This window comes from Ostrea edulis, chromosome 5 (assembly GCF_947568905.1).
Source record: "Ostrea edulis chromosome 5, xbOstEdul1.1, whole genome shotgun sequence".
NCBI classification, from domain to species: Eukaryota; Metazoa; Mollusca; class Bivalvia; order Ostreida; family Ostreidae; genus Ostrea; species Ostrea edulis.
This window is the reverse complement of record NC_079168.1, coordinates 80,360,184-80,377,939: the sequence shown is the minus strand read 5'-3', so window position 1 is coordinate 80,377,939 and position 17,756 is coordinate 80,360,184. Positions and strand designations below refer to the sequence as shown.

Here is a 17,756-nt window from a genome sequence, read left to right as displayed (position 1 = left end):
AGATACAATATAGCTGGGAAAAGACCACCAACCTTCCGCAAGTAAACTGGGAAACTTTCTCACTTACCGGCGTGAGCAGGATTCGAACCCACGCTGAGCAGAGGTGAGAGGCCGTGTGATTTTGAGCACGATGCTCTAACCACTAGCCACGTAGGCCCCTTAAGCCGAAATCGGAATTTGAAGTACAAAACAGAATTGAAAGTAGAAAAATCTCGTTCGCCAAAGTGGTGAGTAGGGCATGAAATTAACTCGCCACATACAGTTTACTTTCGCCATTGGCAATTTAGCGAAGTGGGGGCGATCAGCTATCGCTAACACAGGGCTGATCAGTGGAGCCTCATTTTGAGTTTTTACCACTCGTCGAAAAGGCCTATTTAATTAAGTCTATGTCGGCATGGCAAATGTTAGCTGCAGATCTGTAGCTCTCTGGGAAAATATTGGGACCGACCATTCCCTAGAGAACTACAAATCAGTGTCAAAATTACGGAGGTTTCAGGGTTCGAAATTAACTTTTTCAAGCACTAGTCCATACAGACTAGTCACTGTTGATGTTCACTAGTCCGCAAAGCATTTCACTAGTCCATCCAGTATATAATAAAATGATCTTCATTTTATTCAGTAGTATTTAATCAAACCAAACACATCACAGTTGCAAACAATTCAATTTCTGACACCTACAAAAGAAAAAGAGACCACCATATTTTATTTCACATTCAAGATCTTCAGAAGCATACAATATTAACCTCCGAGTTAATCCTTTTATAAACGTCCATAAGTGCGTTCGAGATCGACGTTCCTGTTGTTTTGGTGCTCAGTTGTCCAGGAGTGTTCATGGGGTTGTGTTCACACTGCAAGAGAGTAAACAACCTATATCAATTGATACAGTCAATCATCATTCTGAATGGGGGTCACTTGGAGCTTTTTGAAACAACCTGCTGACCTGAGATGACTGAGGGAGACTGTCGAGATGACTGAGGGAGACTGTCGAGATGACTGAGGGAGACTGTCATTTTGGACTGAAATCAATGTAGATTAGATTTATAAATGTAAAGAGCCTGTTTGAATAAAATTAGTCAAGTACCATGAGCAGGGGGAGAGGGGTTATCTTGAATGACCTCCTTTGTGATGTTAAAAAAATTCTTGTTTATTTACCTACGTTTCAATTGAATGACTTGTTGCTTTTGATGCAGAGCACATACCAACAGATCACTACAAACGTCGCAGCTGATAGAAGAGACCGAGGGATACAGGATAGATGGATTAGGAACCCCCCTCCCAGTCCTCATCACCGAGGCCCTGGCCCTGGCTGACAGTGGGTTTTATTTTGTGTAGAATTTGTTCTATTTGTTTACACTGAAATTTCAAGTCTCCTCGATACACTCTGCTGGCTGATTTGACAACATGTGAAAATTCTTGTGAACCTGAATATTAATATGTTATAAATTCTAGTGAGTCTGAAAATCTAATTTGTTATGAATTCTTAATGATATGTTATAAATTCTAGTGAGTCTGAAAATTTAATGTTATAAATTCTAGTGAATCTGAATATTAGATAATCATTTTGTTATAAATTCTAATGAGTTTGAAAATTTAATCTGTTATAGATTCTAGCTAGTCTAAGATTTTTATCTATAAATTGTACTGAGTTTGAAAAAATTCTAGTAAGTCTGTCAATCTAATTTGTTGTAAATTCTAGAAAGTCTGAAAATTTAATCTGTTATATATGAATTTTACTGAGTCTGTTACAAATTCTAGCAATTCATCAAAATATTATCAGTAATTTGGGTGAAATTAACAACAAAATTACAAGATGGAGAAAGGTAGATAACTCTGGACAGGCTGGTGTAGGGAACATTGGTTTTGACGACTTAGTTCTTATGACACTAACAAAGCGAGTTGAGACTATACGGTGCTTTATTTCATTTAATGTTTTATTTTGTATATTCGTTTAGTAGTTACTAATATGACATTAGATTTCTGGTGGTGTTGGATTCCTGCACTTTTTCACCACTAGTTGAATTACCATACAGAGTCTGTTAAATGACTGATGGAAAGTTAACATAATTTAAATTGCATAAGGTTGGGTTTATTGTTTGACAAGAAATAAATGTTTACGTTTTCTTTCATTTTGCTCCATCATCATTGATTGAAATATTAGCCAGCATTTAGTAAAGGTCTTGATAAGGTACCAAAAGGAATACTGCTACATTGACAAACAAAATTAATGTTTTGTGCTTCCTGGCAATTTGATATCCTTGGTGTTTTTTTGTTGATCAGAACACACAGAAATAACGGTGAAGATTGACCCTTCTGGATGGGCATGGCTGGTGGGTGGGAGAAAGCTGTTCGTCTGGCGCTACAAGGGTGGACAAAGTGTTCGGGTAACCGTTAGTGTTTTTAGATTGTTAAATTCACTGGTGGCCTGCTGCTCATCTTCTCATTTGTAATGATGAAGTGATTGTTGTAAATTATTAATCATCAATCTCTATTATCCCTTCAAACTTTCAGTTATTGATTTTGATTTCATAATACACAGATAAAGAGAGTGATGTAAGATACAAGTTGTCTAATGTAAAACACCGTTCATTGTTTTGATGCTGCATACCTATTCAGCACCGCTTGACCTGCCTTGTATGTTTCAGACCGTCTTCTGTAAAGAGTTGACCTTGCCCCCAAGTGACCTTGCTCACAATGCTGACCGAGTATGTGTCATCCCGAATGTGACCGACAAACAGTCTGCATCGTGTATTGCTGTGTCACCAGAGGGCGTCGTCAGATACTGGCCAAATATTGCATATGAAGGTTCCTCAACAGAAATTAGTGCTGAATTACGTGGCGATGAGTGTGCATGTGTTGTTAATTTTGAGGTAAAGTTTCATGAATTCGACAAAAACTTTGTTGTTTTATGTAGTATCTAATTATACCTTCAGGGCATTTGCTGATGTTGAATATAACCCTGTTCACCCTGTGTCTTATTTCAAGTAGAATGAAGAAATAGACATGATTGATTGATTGTATGTTGTTTAACATCCCCCTCGAGAATATTTCACTCATATGGAGATGTCACCATTACTGGTGAAGGGCTGCAAAGTGTAGGCCAATGCTTGGCACTTACAGCCTTTGAGCAGGGAGGGACTTTTATCATGCCACACCTGCTATGACACGGGACTTCGGTTTTTGTGATCTCATCAGACATGTAGATTAAACGCTGCAATTTTTACCTTGATTGTATTCCACCTATAATTCTGTATATAGATTAAACACTGCAATTTTTACCTTGATGGTATTCTACATATAATTCTATATGTAGATTAAATGCTGCAATTTTACCTTTTGTGATATTCTAATATAATTCTGTATGTAGATTAAACACTGCAATTTTTACCTTTTGTGATATTCTACATGTAATTTTGTATCTTCATGCTGTTGTTATGGTAGATGTACTAGAGGAAGATCTGAATTTTTCTCAGCCCGTCCAATGAACTGCTACTTTGCATAGCTTAGATTTCTGGTTATTTTATTTTCCCTGAACAAAATTTTTTCTTGTTTTTTGTTGTTGAATTAATAGTTTTTCATTTCCATATACATGTACAAATTGTATTATATTCACTCCATTGTTAATTTCACTGATTTGCCACCCAGTGAAATAAACCTATAGAGATTAATTTTGAAATTTTAGGGGGGAAAATTCTGGACTTTTTTGTAAACATTTTCATTGGGCTAGTAAAAATGTCAAATCTATTAGCCCCAATGGCTAGTGACTCAGAAAAGTTTCTTGTGAAGACTGTAGACAATTTATATGATAGAGAGTGTAAAGCAGAAACCTTTGGTTCGTAAAGATGGCGAAATACTTCTCATTACCAGCTCGTTGGAGTTATCGCGCTTTGATGACTCTTGTGCGTCATTGGTAAGAAAATGCACAAATCTCGCGAGCAAGTGCGAGATTACTGGGACATAAACGAAACGTTCAGAGCACCCCCATCCCCCTTTTTAAAAGTTAAAATACATGGTGTATTTTTAAATAAAATTACCATTAGTCAAACTGCATTTTTTCAAATATTCTAACACTATCTTATTAAAGAAGTTTCATGTTTTTTAAACTCCAACACACACCACACCTATTTTAAAAATTCCAAACAACGATGTTCTTTGGACACCCAAGTCCATCAATATTTTTTGTAATTTTCAAATTAGCTTAGATGCAGTTTGGAAACGCACTAGGTGTGTTAATTAGTGTTATAAATGGCTTTTTAAAAAATGCAGTTTGGCATATACATGTATATATCTTGTTCTAAAATATGGAAATTGACCGGGGGAGGGGGGGGTACGTGTACGATTACAAAGTCCATGCCATATGAACCTGTCCTAACTGTATGATAAAATAGAATGTCTTCATAGTCTGACAGAATAACTTTAAAAACATATTCATCACATTAATTACAAGAAAAGTTCTTGTGTTGGATGTGCATATAGGTTTTTCCCTTCACAGTTCTTCTTGCGATTGACGCTTTATATCGGTCAGATTTGGCAAATTTAGTAGCTTCTCTTCCTCATATAGTTTAATACGTTCGTCTGTTTTCTTGTAAGAATAATCAATTCCTAAATTTGACTTTAGAATCTTAATCAGTGTTGTGGTTTGCAGTCGGTTATAATATGTATTCGATACCATAATTTATATTACGTATGACTAAGTAATGTGTTTACATTATGTTGTCCCGGTAGCAGGACTTTACGCGTCTTTAATTTGAAGAGTTCCACTAATGGAAATGATAAGTATTGGGGCTGTATACAGAATTTTGAGTTGAATTGATATTATTCATAGAGAATTTGCCTCAAATCCAAATCCGTTCATACTGACCATGAACAGCTCAAAAGTGATATTCATTTCTTAAATGTACCTATTAAAGAGGAATGAATTCCATTAATGTAACATGTAAATTTACAATGATAAGTTGTTTGTAGTGCATACTGGTAAACATTAACAGAGTTGCCTCCCCTTTTTCAGCCCTTTGGATGTCTCCTGGCAACTACCACCAGCTCCCTTGTTCTCCTGTCACCTGTGTTAGGACAGGTAAGTCATTTAGATGTTAGGACAGGTAAGTCATTCAGATGTTAGGACAGGTAATTCATTCAGATGTTAAGACAGGTAAGTCATTCAGGTGTTAGGACAGGTAAGTCATTTAGATTTGTAAATACTGAGTGTTAGGGACTGATTTAGATTAACAATCCTTGTCATGAAGTTGGTAAAGTTTTTGGCCTGTGTAAGTAAGCTGCTCTCTTTTAACACCTGGCAAAGCAGGTGTTTTTATGCATCTGTAATGGTACAGCTTGATGCCACAACATCACAACAATAGTATTAAATGCAATTTCTGATTTTTTTTCTTGAATTTAGTAAAAATGCTTAATTTGGTGAAAATTTGTCTGTTTTTTCTGAAAATATACAAAGTGAAACTGAGATAATAAAAACAATTTCTATCACTTAAATTTACTGGAAATATTGATCTATAGCTAAGACTGAAAGATCGATCTATAGCTAATACTGAAATATTGATCTATAGCTAAGACTGAAATAGTGATCTATAGCTAAGACTGAAATAGTGATCTATAGCTAAGACTGAAAGATTGATCTATAGCTAAGACTGAAATAGTGATCTATAGCTAAGACTGAAATATTGATCTATAGCTAAGACTGAAATAGTGATCTATAGCTAAGACTGAAATAGTGATCTATAGCTAAGACTGAAAGATTGATCTATAGCTAAGACTGAAATAGTGATCTATAGCTAAGACTGAAATAGTGATCTATAGCTAAGACTGAAATAGTGATCTATAGCTAAGACTGAAATTATGATCTATAACTAAGACTGAAATTTTGTCCAAGCCAGGAGAAGTCTAGATCTTTTCTGCAAAAATAAATACATGCAAAAAAAAAAAAAAATACATGAAGGAAAAAAAAAATAAATACATGAAGAAAAAGAAGAAAAAAGAAACTGCCATTTTATGACAAAGCACTGAGTCTGAAAATGGTGGGAAAACATTATCTTTACAATGTTATACTGGTATACTGTCGTTCTGAATTTAGCTTATATTGATCGATCATGATTAAAAACTGAGTTTCTGTAGTTTTTCACAAAGCACTGAATTTTGATACGAAAGCATGGACTATTAATTTTGGTGGTTAATTTGAGCTGTTACATATACATTTTGTGTGCACTGGATGACCCTGCATTGTTTATTGTAGAACACGCTGACCTGTCACCCATTGAAGGGTTCTCAAGGAATGTTCTCAGGAATTGGACGGAGGATGTCTTCCTTCATCTTCGGTGCCTCAACCCTTCAGCCATCAGGGGCGGTAAATATCACATGACAAAGTTTCTGTGTCCTTCAGATTTTGCTGCTTTACGTTTCGTTAGAGGAGGCTTTACATAACACCATATGTTGAAAACTCGCTAATCCGGACATGGATAATTAGCGGGGAAAATATTCGGATTACACTATATCCAAAGTAGAGAGTTGTTTGGTGATGAAATTATGTGACCAGCTTAAGCAACATTTTGGATTGTGCAACATTCAAAATAACCAGGATTGCTGTACTTACTGAGATTCTGATTTCTGATTTTAGCCGTTGCAGGCCATTGTGTGCGGGACGTGTGAGGATGAGGACGAGAGGCCGTTCTATGTTCTATCGGGGACACAGTTCCAGAAGTGGAATTTATCTCAGGCTGTCACAGAGAAGGTTGGATTAGAGTTGTACTGATGATGACAGCCACATATTTGTTTACAGAGATCAAAACCTAAGACAAACATCACAGAAATTTATGATTACTTCATTTTTGATAAAGCCAGATTTTTATTTTTGGGTGGAGGAGGTGTTTAAGAAGGGTTTTAACCTTACCCCCACCCCTCCCACTGCAAAATCAAAAAAATCAGAGACAGGATCAGGAGATGGAATGTTACTTGTAAAAGTTTTTATCTCGTTATTTCTTAATAGTTCAATGTTAAAACAATATAATGTAGATATGTGAAGGTAAACTGATCAATCTCATAAATCCTTCAAACAATACAAAATCAAAAACAAGGTAAACATGGACTCCCAGAAACAGCAGAGGTGGGATCAACAGCCTAGGAGGAGTAAGCATCCCCTGTTGATCAGTCACACCCGCAGTGAGACCTATATCTTGATAAGGCAAACAGAATAATCAGGGATTATTTTAGGGTCTGTAAGGGGCCAAAAGAAGGCCCCATTCCCAATGCTAAAAAGCAGATATTTTTCCCAATTTGTGCTTTAAAATTCCCAAGCAATGATCAAAACAGGGGTAGCCTTATTGTTCATAAATCTCCTTCACAGACCCACAGATTACAATTTTTGCTTCAAAATTGCCATTGGCAAGTAAACCTAATTTTTTGGCCTCTGATTATTTAAATGAGGTAAGCTTTGAACTAAAATGTAAGTCAGAAGGAGTCCAATTATTCCTTAATACACTGGTTCGTTTTTCTCCCTACAGTGCTGAGTTCTTTTATCCATAGAACATTTTTTCCCAATTTCAAGCAAATTTTGCTATTTTCCCCAATTGGAAAGGCCCAGGCCCCTGAAATCAAGACCTTTAAAAAGCCATGGTAATCCATAGTAAAAATTAGTACTGTATGTACAGAACGGTTGACCAATTGGTAAGATACACGTCAGACAGCATTTGACATAATGACAGGTTGTATTTGTGAATAAGATCATTATAATGACTGTCAAGTTTGTGAAATGCTGGTTTTAAACGAGACTTTAATTTCCATGTCCCTCAGTTGGAGCTCTTTCAATTTCATCACTTGTGTTTATTGTAAAGATTTATAAACTTTTAACTCGAGTTGGTTGAGGATTTTACTTGTAAGGAGTAATAAATCTTGAAATCCTCAAGAGGGCGATGTACAAATAGATAAAGGAAAAGTCAGTAATGGTTTTTCGTTATATTATTGAATAATTTAAAACATTAAAAGTGCCTACTAGAGACTCTGAAATGTTACCTGGTCAACCATAATTGTACACAGCTAAGATGCAAATTTTTGTTTACTATACATGGTGACTAATTTAAAACATTGAAACTCTCTGAATGATATCGGATCAGTCATCGTTAGACTAGGTTCGATGTTACTGTAAATTAACAATTGTAACACCAGTTCAGGATTGAAGTCGCTCTTTAGAGCAGTAGATCCTGTCAGGAGAAATGTTTTGCAGGATCCACACATTTGTAGTTGGCCCCACAAAATGACACACAATTTATGAATTATATTTAAATCAATTGCTGAAATTACATATTAATATCTTTATAATTATATAGTTATCATGCATATTCTCTTTCAAAAACCAGCAGTACACACAGACTGCTTTTCTTTGGCGGATGCTTGTCTCTTATCCTGCTTGTTATTTCCAATAGGGGTTCTTCCATTTTTAGCAGGCTATTTAAAAATTTAATCAGCCACTTTAGATGATAATCCTATGGATTTTGAAATTCTCATTTTATTTTTGGTCCAAAGTTGGAGAAGTCAAATGTCAGGCATCATAGAAATGTGTAGAAATGCACAGTGGAACCTCATTTATCGAAACGTTTAAGTTCCCAGCGTTCGGATATATGGGATCCAGATGTCTTAGGGTTCACTGTATATACAGGCTATTAAAGTAGGTTTGATATAGGCTTGCTAGATTAGACATCTTAATTGGGAAAAAAAATTGGGTAGGGGTTTGGGTTAATTCTGGCATGCAAAATGAATTCTTGTATTAGTGCTAATTCTGCAGGTTTTCTCAATACTGTTTTATGCTGATGTAATCTCTTGTACATGTTTAATTTATCCTTTGATAAATTTTTCACAGCTTTTCTATCAGATTGATGTGGAGAGAATGTTTAGAGAATTCCTGTCCAAGAAGGTTTGGGTAAGTCCTCGCTTTATTTTGTCCTGACATACCTAAAATGATTATGTGGCGTCCCTTACTGAAGCATACTCATTGTATACATCATTTCGTCATGCTTTAATGATTTTTGTGGTGCCCACACCGAAATACATGCTGTGTATTTCCTCAGGCTTGTAGTACTTTGCTGTTTCTCACGATCACGCTCCCTATGAATGTTGGTTAACTGCCTCACTCCTAATGCTTGTTGGTTACTAGTAACACCCTATGTTCATTGGTTACTAGTAACACCCTATGTTCATTGGTTAATAGTAACACCCTATGTTCATTGGTTACTAGTAACAACCTATGTTCATTGGTTACTAGTAACACCCTATGTTCATTGGTTACTAGTAACACCCTATGTTCATTGGTTACTAGTAACACCCTATGTTCATTGGTTACTAGTAACACCCTTTGTTCATTGGTTACTAATAACACCCTATGTTCATTGGTTACTAGTAACACGCTATGTTCATTGGTTACTAGTAACACCCTATGTTCATTGGTTACTAGTAACACCCTATGTTCATTGGTTACTAGTAACACCCTATGTTCATTGGTTACTAGTAACACCCTATGTTCATTGGTTAATTGTCAATTAGACTAATCCTTATGTTTGTTGGTTACTAATAAATTCCTGTGTTTCTTTGTTACTAGTACATGTAACTTTATGTTTGTTGGTGAACTTGCTGTGTTTGTTGGTGAAGTTGCTATGTTTATTGGTTAAGTTGCTATGTTTGTTGGTGAAGTTGCTGTTTTTGTTGGTGAAGTTGCTGTGTTTGTTGGTGAAGTTGCTGTTTTTGTTGGTGAAGTTGCTATGTTTGTTGGTGAAGTTGCTGTGTTTGTTGGTGAAGTTGCTGTGTTTGTTGGTGAAGTTGCTGTGTTTGTTGCTGAACTTCCTTTATCCTCCCACTTATGTATTTGTGAAATTGAATTAAGAGATAATGAGTTAAATGTTCTTTTAGAATTTTAGAATTATCTACATGATTCCTATTTGCCTCATTTAAAAATAAAGAACTCTGTAAAGATATACAATAATTAGAAAGTTCCTGCAGATCATATTGGCCTCAGAGACTCAGTGGATGTATGTGTCTATTTTTAGAACCAGGATTCGCGCCAGTTAACACAGCTAAAAACCTGGCTTTTGGACATGCGGACAACCCAGTAAGTTACATCCTGTTTCCTCGAAAGTAGAGAGACGACAACCCAGTACAGTGTGGGAAATTAATGGTGGACCGATAGACAATGTCTATAGAAAATCACATCGGTCTATGTCAATCAAAATGGCAATAGACCAACTTGTCCATGAAATCTTACAAAGTCCTACAAAGTCTATGTTATGTTCATTTGTTTCTGCCCACCCCTTTTTAACTCACCTGAGCTGAAAGCTCAAGTGAACTTTTCTGATCGCCTATTGTCCGTCGTCTGTTACGTTTTCGACTTCTTCTCCAGAACCACTGGGACAATTTCAACCAAATTTGGCATAAAGCATCCTTTGGTGAAGGTTTTTCAAGTTTGTTCAAATGAAGGGCCATGTCCCCTTCAATGAAGAGATAATCACAAAAATAGGGTGGAGTCATTTAAAAATCTTTTTGTCAAGAACCACTGGGGCAGAAAAGCTGAGATTTATATGAATGCTTTCTGACATTGTGCAAATTCGAGTTTGTTAAAATCATGCACCCGAATGGTAGGATGGAGTCACAATAGGGATCAAAGTTTTACTTACATATATAGTATATAAGGAAAATCCTCTTCTCAAGAACCACTAGGCCAGGAAAGTAAAAATTTACATGAAAGCTTCCTGATATTGTGCAAATCAAAGTTTGTTATAATCATAACCCCTGGGGGTAGGATGAGGCCACAATAGGGGATTAAAGTTTTACTTATAAATAAATAATAGGGAAAATCTTCTCAAGAACCACTGGGCTAAGAAATTACAAATTAACATGCAAGCTGCCTGACATAATGTCAGATTTAAGTTTGTTAAAATTATGACCCCGGAGGTAGGATGGGGCCACAATAGGGGATCAAAATTTTACATACTAATATATAGAAAAAAATATTTAAAAATCTTCTCAAGAACCATTCAGTCAAAGAAGTTTATAATTACATGAAAGCTTCCTGGCAGTGGGCAGACTCAAGTTTGTAAAAAATGTGGTCCCTGGGGGGTAGGATGGGGTTTCAATAGGGGATCAAAGTTTTACATGTGATTATATAGGAAAAATCTTCTTAAAAACCACTGGGCCAGGAAAGTAGCAAACTTTCCAAAGCTTTAACTGTTCTTTTAGAATGCTGAAAAAGCTGATGAATCAGTGTTAGTAAAATTTGCAAGGTTGTCCACGGTATATCTTGCATTTTCAGCAATTAGTTTTCATGTGCTAATTTAAGTGATTTATTTCGGTCATGTAGAATTTGGTGTGGTCTAAAAGAAAGTAACAGTGGACTGAATGTCTACAGGATTTAAAAGTTAGTTTCGCACACTGCCCAGTACTGTACTTTTCGGTAATAAGGTCAATGTTTTTTTATGTTAGCTTGATCAATACACCATATCAACCATTCTAAGGACTACATGTATGTTTAAAAAAAATCTCATCTGGAGATGAGAAAATTGTGAGGATAGGAATAAAGTATTAAAGGGGGAAAGAAAGCTAACTATGAAATTAAACACATGTTTTTAGAAACGAGTAGGCTCTTGATTTCAGACTGGTGCACTTTATTATTCAGCTATTTTACATGTATTGAATAAATGAAACCATTAATTAGTGGTGTTCCAATCATCGATTATACACTGTAATCGAAAATCAATCGATTGTTGGCAAATTGTAAGCGCTCGATTATGAAAATTTTATTCCAATTAATCGGTTTTTAGATTTTGTTTTCTCAACGACTGTAGTTTTTGAAGAATATCCCTACCGCGACCTATCTAGTACACCAAAAGTTTTGTTTATCGTAATGGCGGCGGACTCGAAAACGAAAGTATCCATACACGGGGAGTAAAGCATGTTCGTTTGGTCAGATACTGAGATAGACGTACTTTGATTCAGGCATATAAACGAAGGACCATTATCAAAGAGAATCTTGATACTAGCAAAGCCATGCATGAATTGCGCAGATAAAAACCGCTTTCAAAGGCCACTGTTACTCCGCATGTGCGTATCGTGTTTTCAGTTGGTGAAAATAAATCTCTTTTAATTTATTCTGTTTTAATTTTGTTTTTAAGAAAGTGAATTTCTTTCCTCATTTTGCTTTGCTGAACGTCAGGCCCTAATTATATTTTAATTAAGCCAGATCATCATCAGTTAATGACATTTAACTTTGATATACGGGCCGTAACTGAAGCAAACGATATCTGTTTTTCGCGACTTTTATATATGTAATTAAAAGAATAAAAAAATACACGCAGAAAATATTCTCTCTCTCAGCTATAGAAACAACAAATTTAAACGTAGAAAATATTTATGTACACTTTTTCAGTACATATGTACAATTATTATAGAATTTTTCTATGTCCGATTATAATCGATAATTATAGTTAGTTACAGTAAACCAATCATCGATTATGAAATTCTCACCGATTCCCATTGTAGTACTACCATTAATATGTTACATACAAACTATTTAATACAAATGAAACATCAAACTATGTAATTACTTTCAATCAATTTTACGGGGCTTGCTAAAAAAAAGCTGACACATAAAAACTAACATGTCAGATGAGTAAACTAATTCTGAATGTGCAATGCTTTAAGTTGGATTGGCAAAGTGTTAATTTTATTTACAGCACCAATGCTTTCATAGACATCTGTTAGATTATACTGGAATGACTTGTGCATGCAACAATACCCATGCCCTATTGACCTCATAATAACGCTAGATATAGGTGGGAAAGTTTTCGCCCTATCTGCTGAATCAACTAATCTAAGGAATTTTCTCAGAAAATGGCAAAAAAAATGAGCATTTCACCCTATACTTCACATTAACCTTATTTCTGAAAATTATGATAAGTCACATCTTGAGAGACGATAAGCCAGTATGTTACATCGTGTCTTCTCGTGAGTACGAAGCAGCCTTGTGGTGGTCCTCACCGACTTCTTATTGGTTACCAGTGTGCCATATGTAGATGTGCTTGTTTATCTGAGTTGTATTTCTAATGATATTGGATCTCATTCTTTTTCAAAGAAATACCTTTTTGCAGAATGTTGTACAAATTTCCTTTTGAAGAAGAAATAACAATGCTCTGAATGCTGTAACTTTTCCTTTTTTTAGACAAGGAGTTGTCTTTCTTGGGGCAGGAGTCAACATGGATGTTGATCTGACTGTGCACTTTGGATTGGGTGAGTGACATAGAATTTAGGGCTTTCTTTCCTTCTTTCTGTACAGATCATTATGGGGATAACAAACACAGAGGGTTCATCTATCTACACCAAATAAACAAAACTATGTGTATATAGACAGATGTGAAATTTTACAGAGGGTTCATCTATCTACACCAAATAAACAAAACTATGTGTATATAGACAGATGTGAAGTTTTACAGAGGGTTCATCTATCTACACCAAATAAACAAAACTATGTGTATATAGACAGATGTGAAGTTTTACAGAGGGTTCATCTATCTACACCAAATAAACAAAACTATGTGTATATAGACAGATGTGAAGTTTTACAGAGGGTTCATCTATCTACACCAAATAAACAAAACTATGTGTATATAGACAGATGTGAAGTTTTACAGAGGGTTCATCTATCTACACCAAATAAACAAAACTATGTGTATATAGACAGATGTGAAGTTTTACAGAGGGTTCATCTATCTACACCAAATAAACAAAACTATGTGTATATAGACAGATGTGAAGTTTTACAGAGGGTTCATCTATCTACACCAAATAAACAAAACTATGTGTATATAGACAGATGTGAAGTTTTACAGGCCTGTAAAGTTTAATGGAACAGAGAGCATGTATATATGCAATGTACAAATGTGAACACACATTTTACAGGCCTGTAATGTGTGCATAGAAATGTGAACATGCATTTTACAGGCCTGTAATGTTTAATGGAACAGTGAGTATATGTATATAGAAATGTGAACTCAAGTTTGAGGTCGGTAATGTTTGTTTATTGTAGCCTTCCTCGACACGGACATAAACGGAACACCCAGCGAATTGGAGAGTTTGATGATTCTGGATCATCAGGACACATACTCGGTAAATTATCTCACATAGATACTCAGTAAAATAACTCATGTGACTTACTTGACTTAATTCCTTCTCTCCTCGTGGAGAATAGGGCCATGAACAACTCCTCTCCATTTACTTCTATCCTGGGCTGATCTTGCTGCCTTTGTCCATGACCCAAACCTAGTTCTTTCCTCTCTCTTTCTATTGTTCTTCTCCACGTTTCCTTCGGTCTTCCTCTCTTTCTTTTTCCTTCTGGTGTCCAACTAAGGGCTACATATGGGTGTGTTCTTTTATCCATCCATAGCACATGTCCAATCCACTGCCATCTGCGTATTTTTATCATAGTGCTGATCTTTGCTACTCCTGCTATCTCTCTAACTGCTACATTTGGTATTTTCATTGGCCAGTAGATCTTTAAGATTTTCCTAAGACATTGTGCTGTAAGGTATCTACTCAGTAAAATAACTCATGTACAGTACTCAATTATCTCACATAAATACTCAGTAAAATAACTCGTGTACAGTACTCAATTATCTCACATAAATACTCAGTAAAATAACTCATGTACAGTACTCAATTATCTCACATAAATACTCAGTAAAATAACTCATGTACAGTACTCAATTATCTCACATAAATACTCAGTAAAATAATTCTTGTACAGTACTCAATTATCTCACATAAATACTCAGTAAAATAACTCGTGTACAGTGCTCAATTATCTCACATAAATACTCAGTAAAATAACTTGTGTACAATACTCAATTATCTCACTTAAATACCCAGTAAAATAATTCTTGTACAATACTCAATTATCTCACATAAATACTCAGTAAAATAATTAATGTACAGTACTCAATTATCTCACATAAATACTCAGTAAAATAATTCATTGTCTCATGCTGCATTCAGTAGAGTTTTAGGTATATTGCATGCATATCTCTCACTGCAGGAATAATTTCATTTTTGAAAACACAAGAGGTTATGAACTGCAACACTTCACAATCTTGACCAAATTTGGCATGTAGCATCTGTAGGTGAAGGAGACCGAAAATTATAAATTCCATGACCCCCACCCACCCTAAGGGGGCTTAATTTTAGGGGGGGGGACTTTAAAATTTATGTATTTCTTTAAAAATCTTCTTTACTCGTGGGCATCTAGCAGAGAAAGTGAGTATATAGTAATGATGAGCAAGGAAGCTTCTACCAAAATTCTTAATTTCATAATCCCCGGGGTAGGGGTTCTGACCTTGGGGCCAAACTTACTATATAGTGTTTATGTGTAAAACACTTAAATAACATCCTCTTTAGTGCTATTGATACTAAATTGAAACTAAATGGATAATTAGAAGGAGCAGGTAGTTCTTAATCAAAAGTGTAAATTTGATTATTCCAGGGGTAGGCGTTTTGATATTAGGGTGGGGCCAAATGGTCAATTATTTCAAAATGTGTGAACAATTGAAATTTTTGAACTTTTTCTTGATAACTATCATTCCAATTGTTTTCAAATTTGGTCTGAAGCATCTTTGGAACATGGGGGGCATACATTGTAAATTTCAGGATTCCTGCACCCTGGGGCCTTGGGGGCAGGGCAAAAACTATCCAAAATTGACCACTTTTCAAAAATTTTCTTCTCAAGAACTGCACACATGTAAGAAAAACTAAATGTATAGTGATGTAGAGCAGGAAGGGCTCTACCAAAATTGTAAATTTCATGATCCCTGGGGTAGGGGTTCTGACTCCCAAGGTGGAGCCAAACTTACTATAAAGTGTTTATGTGTAAAACACTTGAATAACATCTTCAGTGTGTTGATACTAAATTGAAACTAAATGGATATTTAGAAAGAGCAGGTAGTCCTTTACCAAAATTGTAAATTTGGTGATTCCTGGGGTAGGGGTTCTGACCCCAGGGTGGGGCCAAACTTAGTATATGATGTTTATGTGTAAGTTTGCTGATACTGTATAAAAGCTAAATGCATACTTACATGTAGGAATAGCAGAAAAGGAAGTACAAAAAGTGGCAAATTTCACAACCCAAGGTTTTTACTCTAGGATGGGTCCAAATTAGTCATATCTTTTAATGTACAATGTTAATACACCTATTATATTATGTAAAGCCTTTCATCAGTGTATGCACTTTTGAGGGCATATTCCGTTGGTGAGCATTAGAATTTAGCTTAGATATAAAGAACAGGAAATTTTGTCTAGATTTCATAGCCCTTGGGAGTAGTGATACTTTTTCGCTAGTACTCAGGTGACCGATAAGGCCTGTGGGCCTCTTGTTTTATCTGTAGTGTTTGAAGACATGATTATATATCTATTTTATGTTATGATTGATTTGTGTTGCTTATGTTGTGTTGACACCAACAGACAAATCAAGTTTAATTGAATAAATTTTAAGTGCAAAAAGGTCATGTTTAGAACACTGTAGCTCAATAACAAGCATTGTAACCCTAGTTTATCTTTTTAATTTGAAATTCCAAATTCTCGTTTGATGTCAAAATCAAAAATACACTTTCCAAAAAATTGACATTACTCCAAATCTCAGGTGCGAACCTCTTTGTAAAACTTCATAGATCATTACAATATTATGAACTGATTCTGTTTTTTTTTGATCAGGATGATTTTGAGTACAGCCTTCAGAAGTACAAGCTGCTACTGGCTGACCCAATGACGACCACGGCGTATGTCTACAATAGAGACCACGTCCTATTTATACCAGGTACTAAATGAACAGGAACTGTCTGGTTGTGCAAATTTCCTCAGGCGAGCCTTTCTATGCTCCTCTTGTTTATTGAAGTTGAGTAAGGCCCAAAAAATCATTCAATATTTCTCGGGCACCTCGGCGTTATTTAAAAAGGTACTGTATGGACTCTCTCCCCTCCCCATTTTTATTATACCCCCCGCAACAAGTTGTGGGGGGGTATACTGGAATCGGGTTGTCCGTCCGTCTGTAGACGCAATGGTTTCCGGGCTCTAAAGCATTATCCTTTCCACCTACAGTCACCATATCTTATATATGGACTACCCATGGGATGAAGATGTTCCCTATCGATTTTGGGGTCAAAGGTCAAGCGCACTGGACATCGAAGTAGCAATATGGTTTCCGGGCTCTAAAGCGTTATCCTTTCCACCTACAGTCACCATATCATACATATGGACTACCCATGGGATGAAGATGTTCCCTATCGATTTTGGGGTCAAAAGGTCAAAGGTCAAGCGCACTGGACATCGAAGTAGCAATATGGTTTACGGGCTCTAAAGCGTTATCCTTTCCACCTACAGTCACCATATCATACATATGGACTACCCATGGGATGAAGATGTTCCCTATCGATTTTGGGGTCCAAAGGTCAAGCGCACTGGACATCGAAGTAACAATATGGTTTCCGGGCTCTAAAGCGTTATCCTTTCCACCTACAGTCACCATATCATACATATGGACTACCCATGGGATGAAGATGTTCCCTATCGATTTTGGGGTCAAAAGGTCAAGCGCACTGGACATCGAAGTAGCAATATGGTTTCCGGGCTTTAAAGCGTTATCCTTTCCACCTACAGTCACCATATCATACATGTGGACTACCCATGGAATGAAGATGTTCCCTATCGATTTTGGGGTCAAAAGGTCAAAGGTC

The 17,756-nt window shown here is 36.0% G+C and overlaps 1 protein-coding gene across 3 annotated transcripts in view; it reads left to right on the top strand.

Annotated features, from left to right (window-relative positions):
• LOC125650724 (nuclear pore complex protein Nup133-like) overlaps window positions 1-17,756 on the top strand; it is a 67,289-nt gene that overhangs the window by 680 nt on the left and 48,853 nt on the right. For all 3 annotated transcript variants that reach the window (XM_056166377.1, XM_056166376.1, XM_056166378.1), the window contains exons 2-12: window positions 1,191-1,312; window positions 2,278-2,381; window positions 2,643-2,867; window positions 5,006-5,071; window positions 6,242-6,352; window positions 6,623-6,736; window positions 8,858-8,917; window positions 10,038-10,099; window positions 13,202-13,269; window positions 14,066-14,145; window positions 16,738-16,840. In XM_056166377.1, coding sequence (XP_056022352.1) covers window positions 1,191-1,312; window positions 2,278-2,381; window positions 2,643-2,867; window positions 5,006-5,071; window positions 6,242-6,352; window positions 6,623-6,736; window positions 8,858-8,917; window positions 10,038-10,099; window positions 13,202-13,269; window positions 14,066-14,145; window positions 16,738-16,840 — 1,115 coding nt within the window. The remainder of the gene's footprint in view (window positions 1-1,190; window positions 1,313-2,277; window positions 2,382-2,642; window positions 2,868-5,005; window positions 5,072-6,241; window positions 6,353-6,622; window positions 6,737-8,857; window positions 8,918-10,037; window positions 10,100-13,201; window positions 13,270-14,065; window positions 14,146-16,737; window positions 16,841-17,756) is intronic.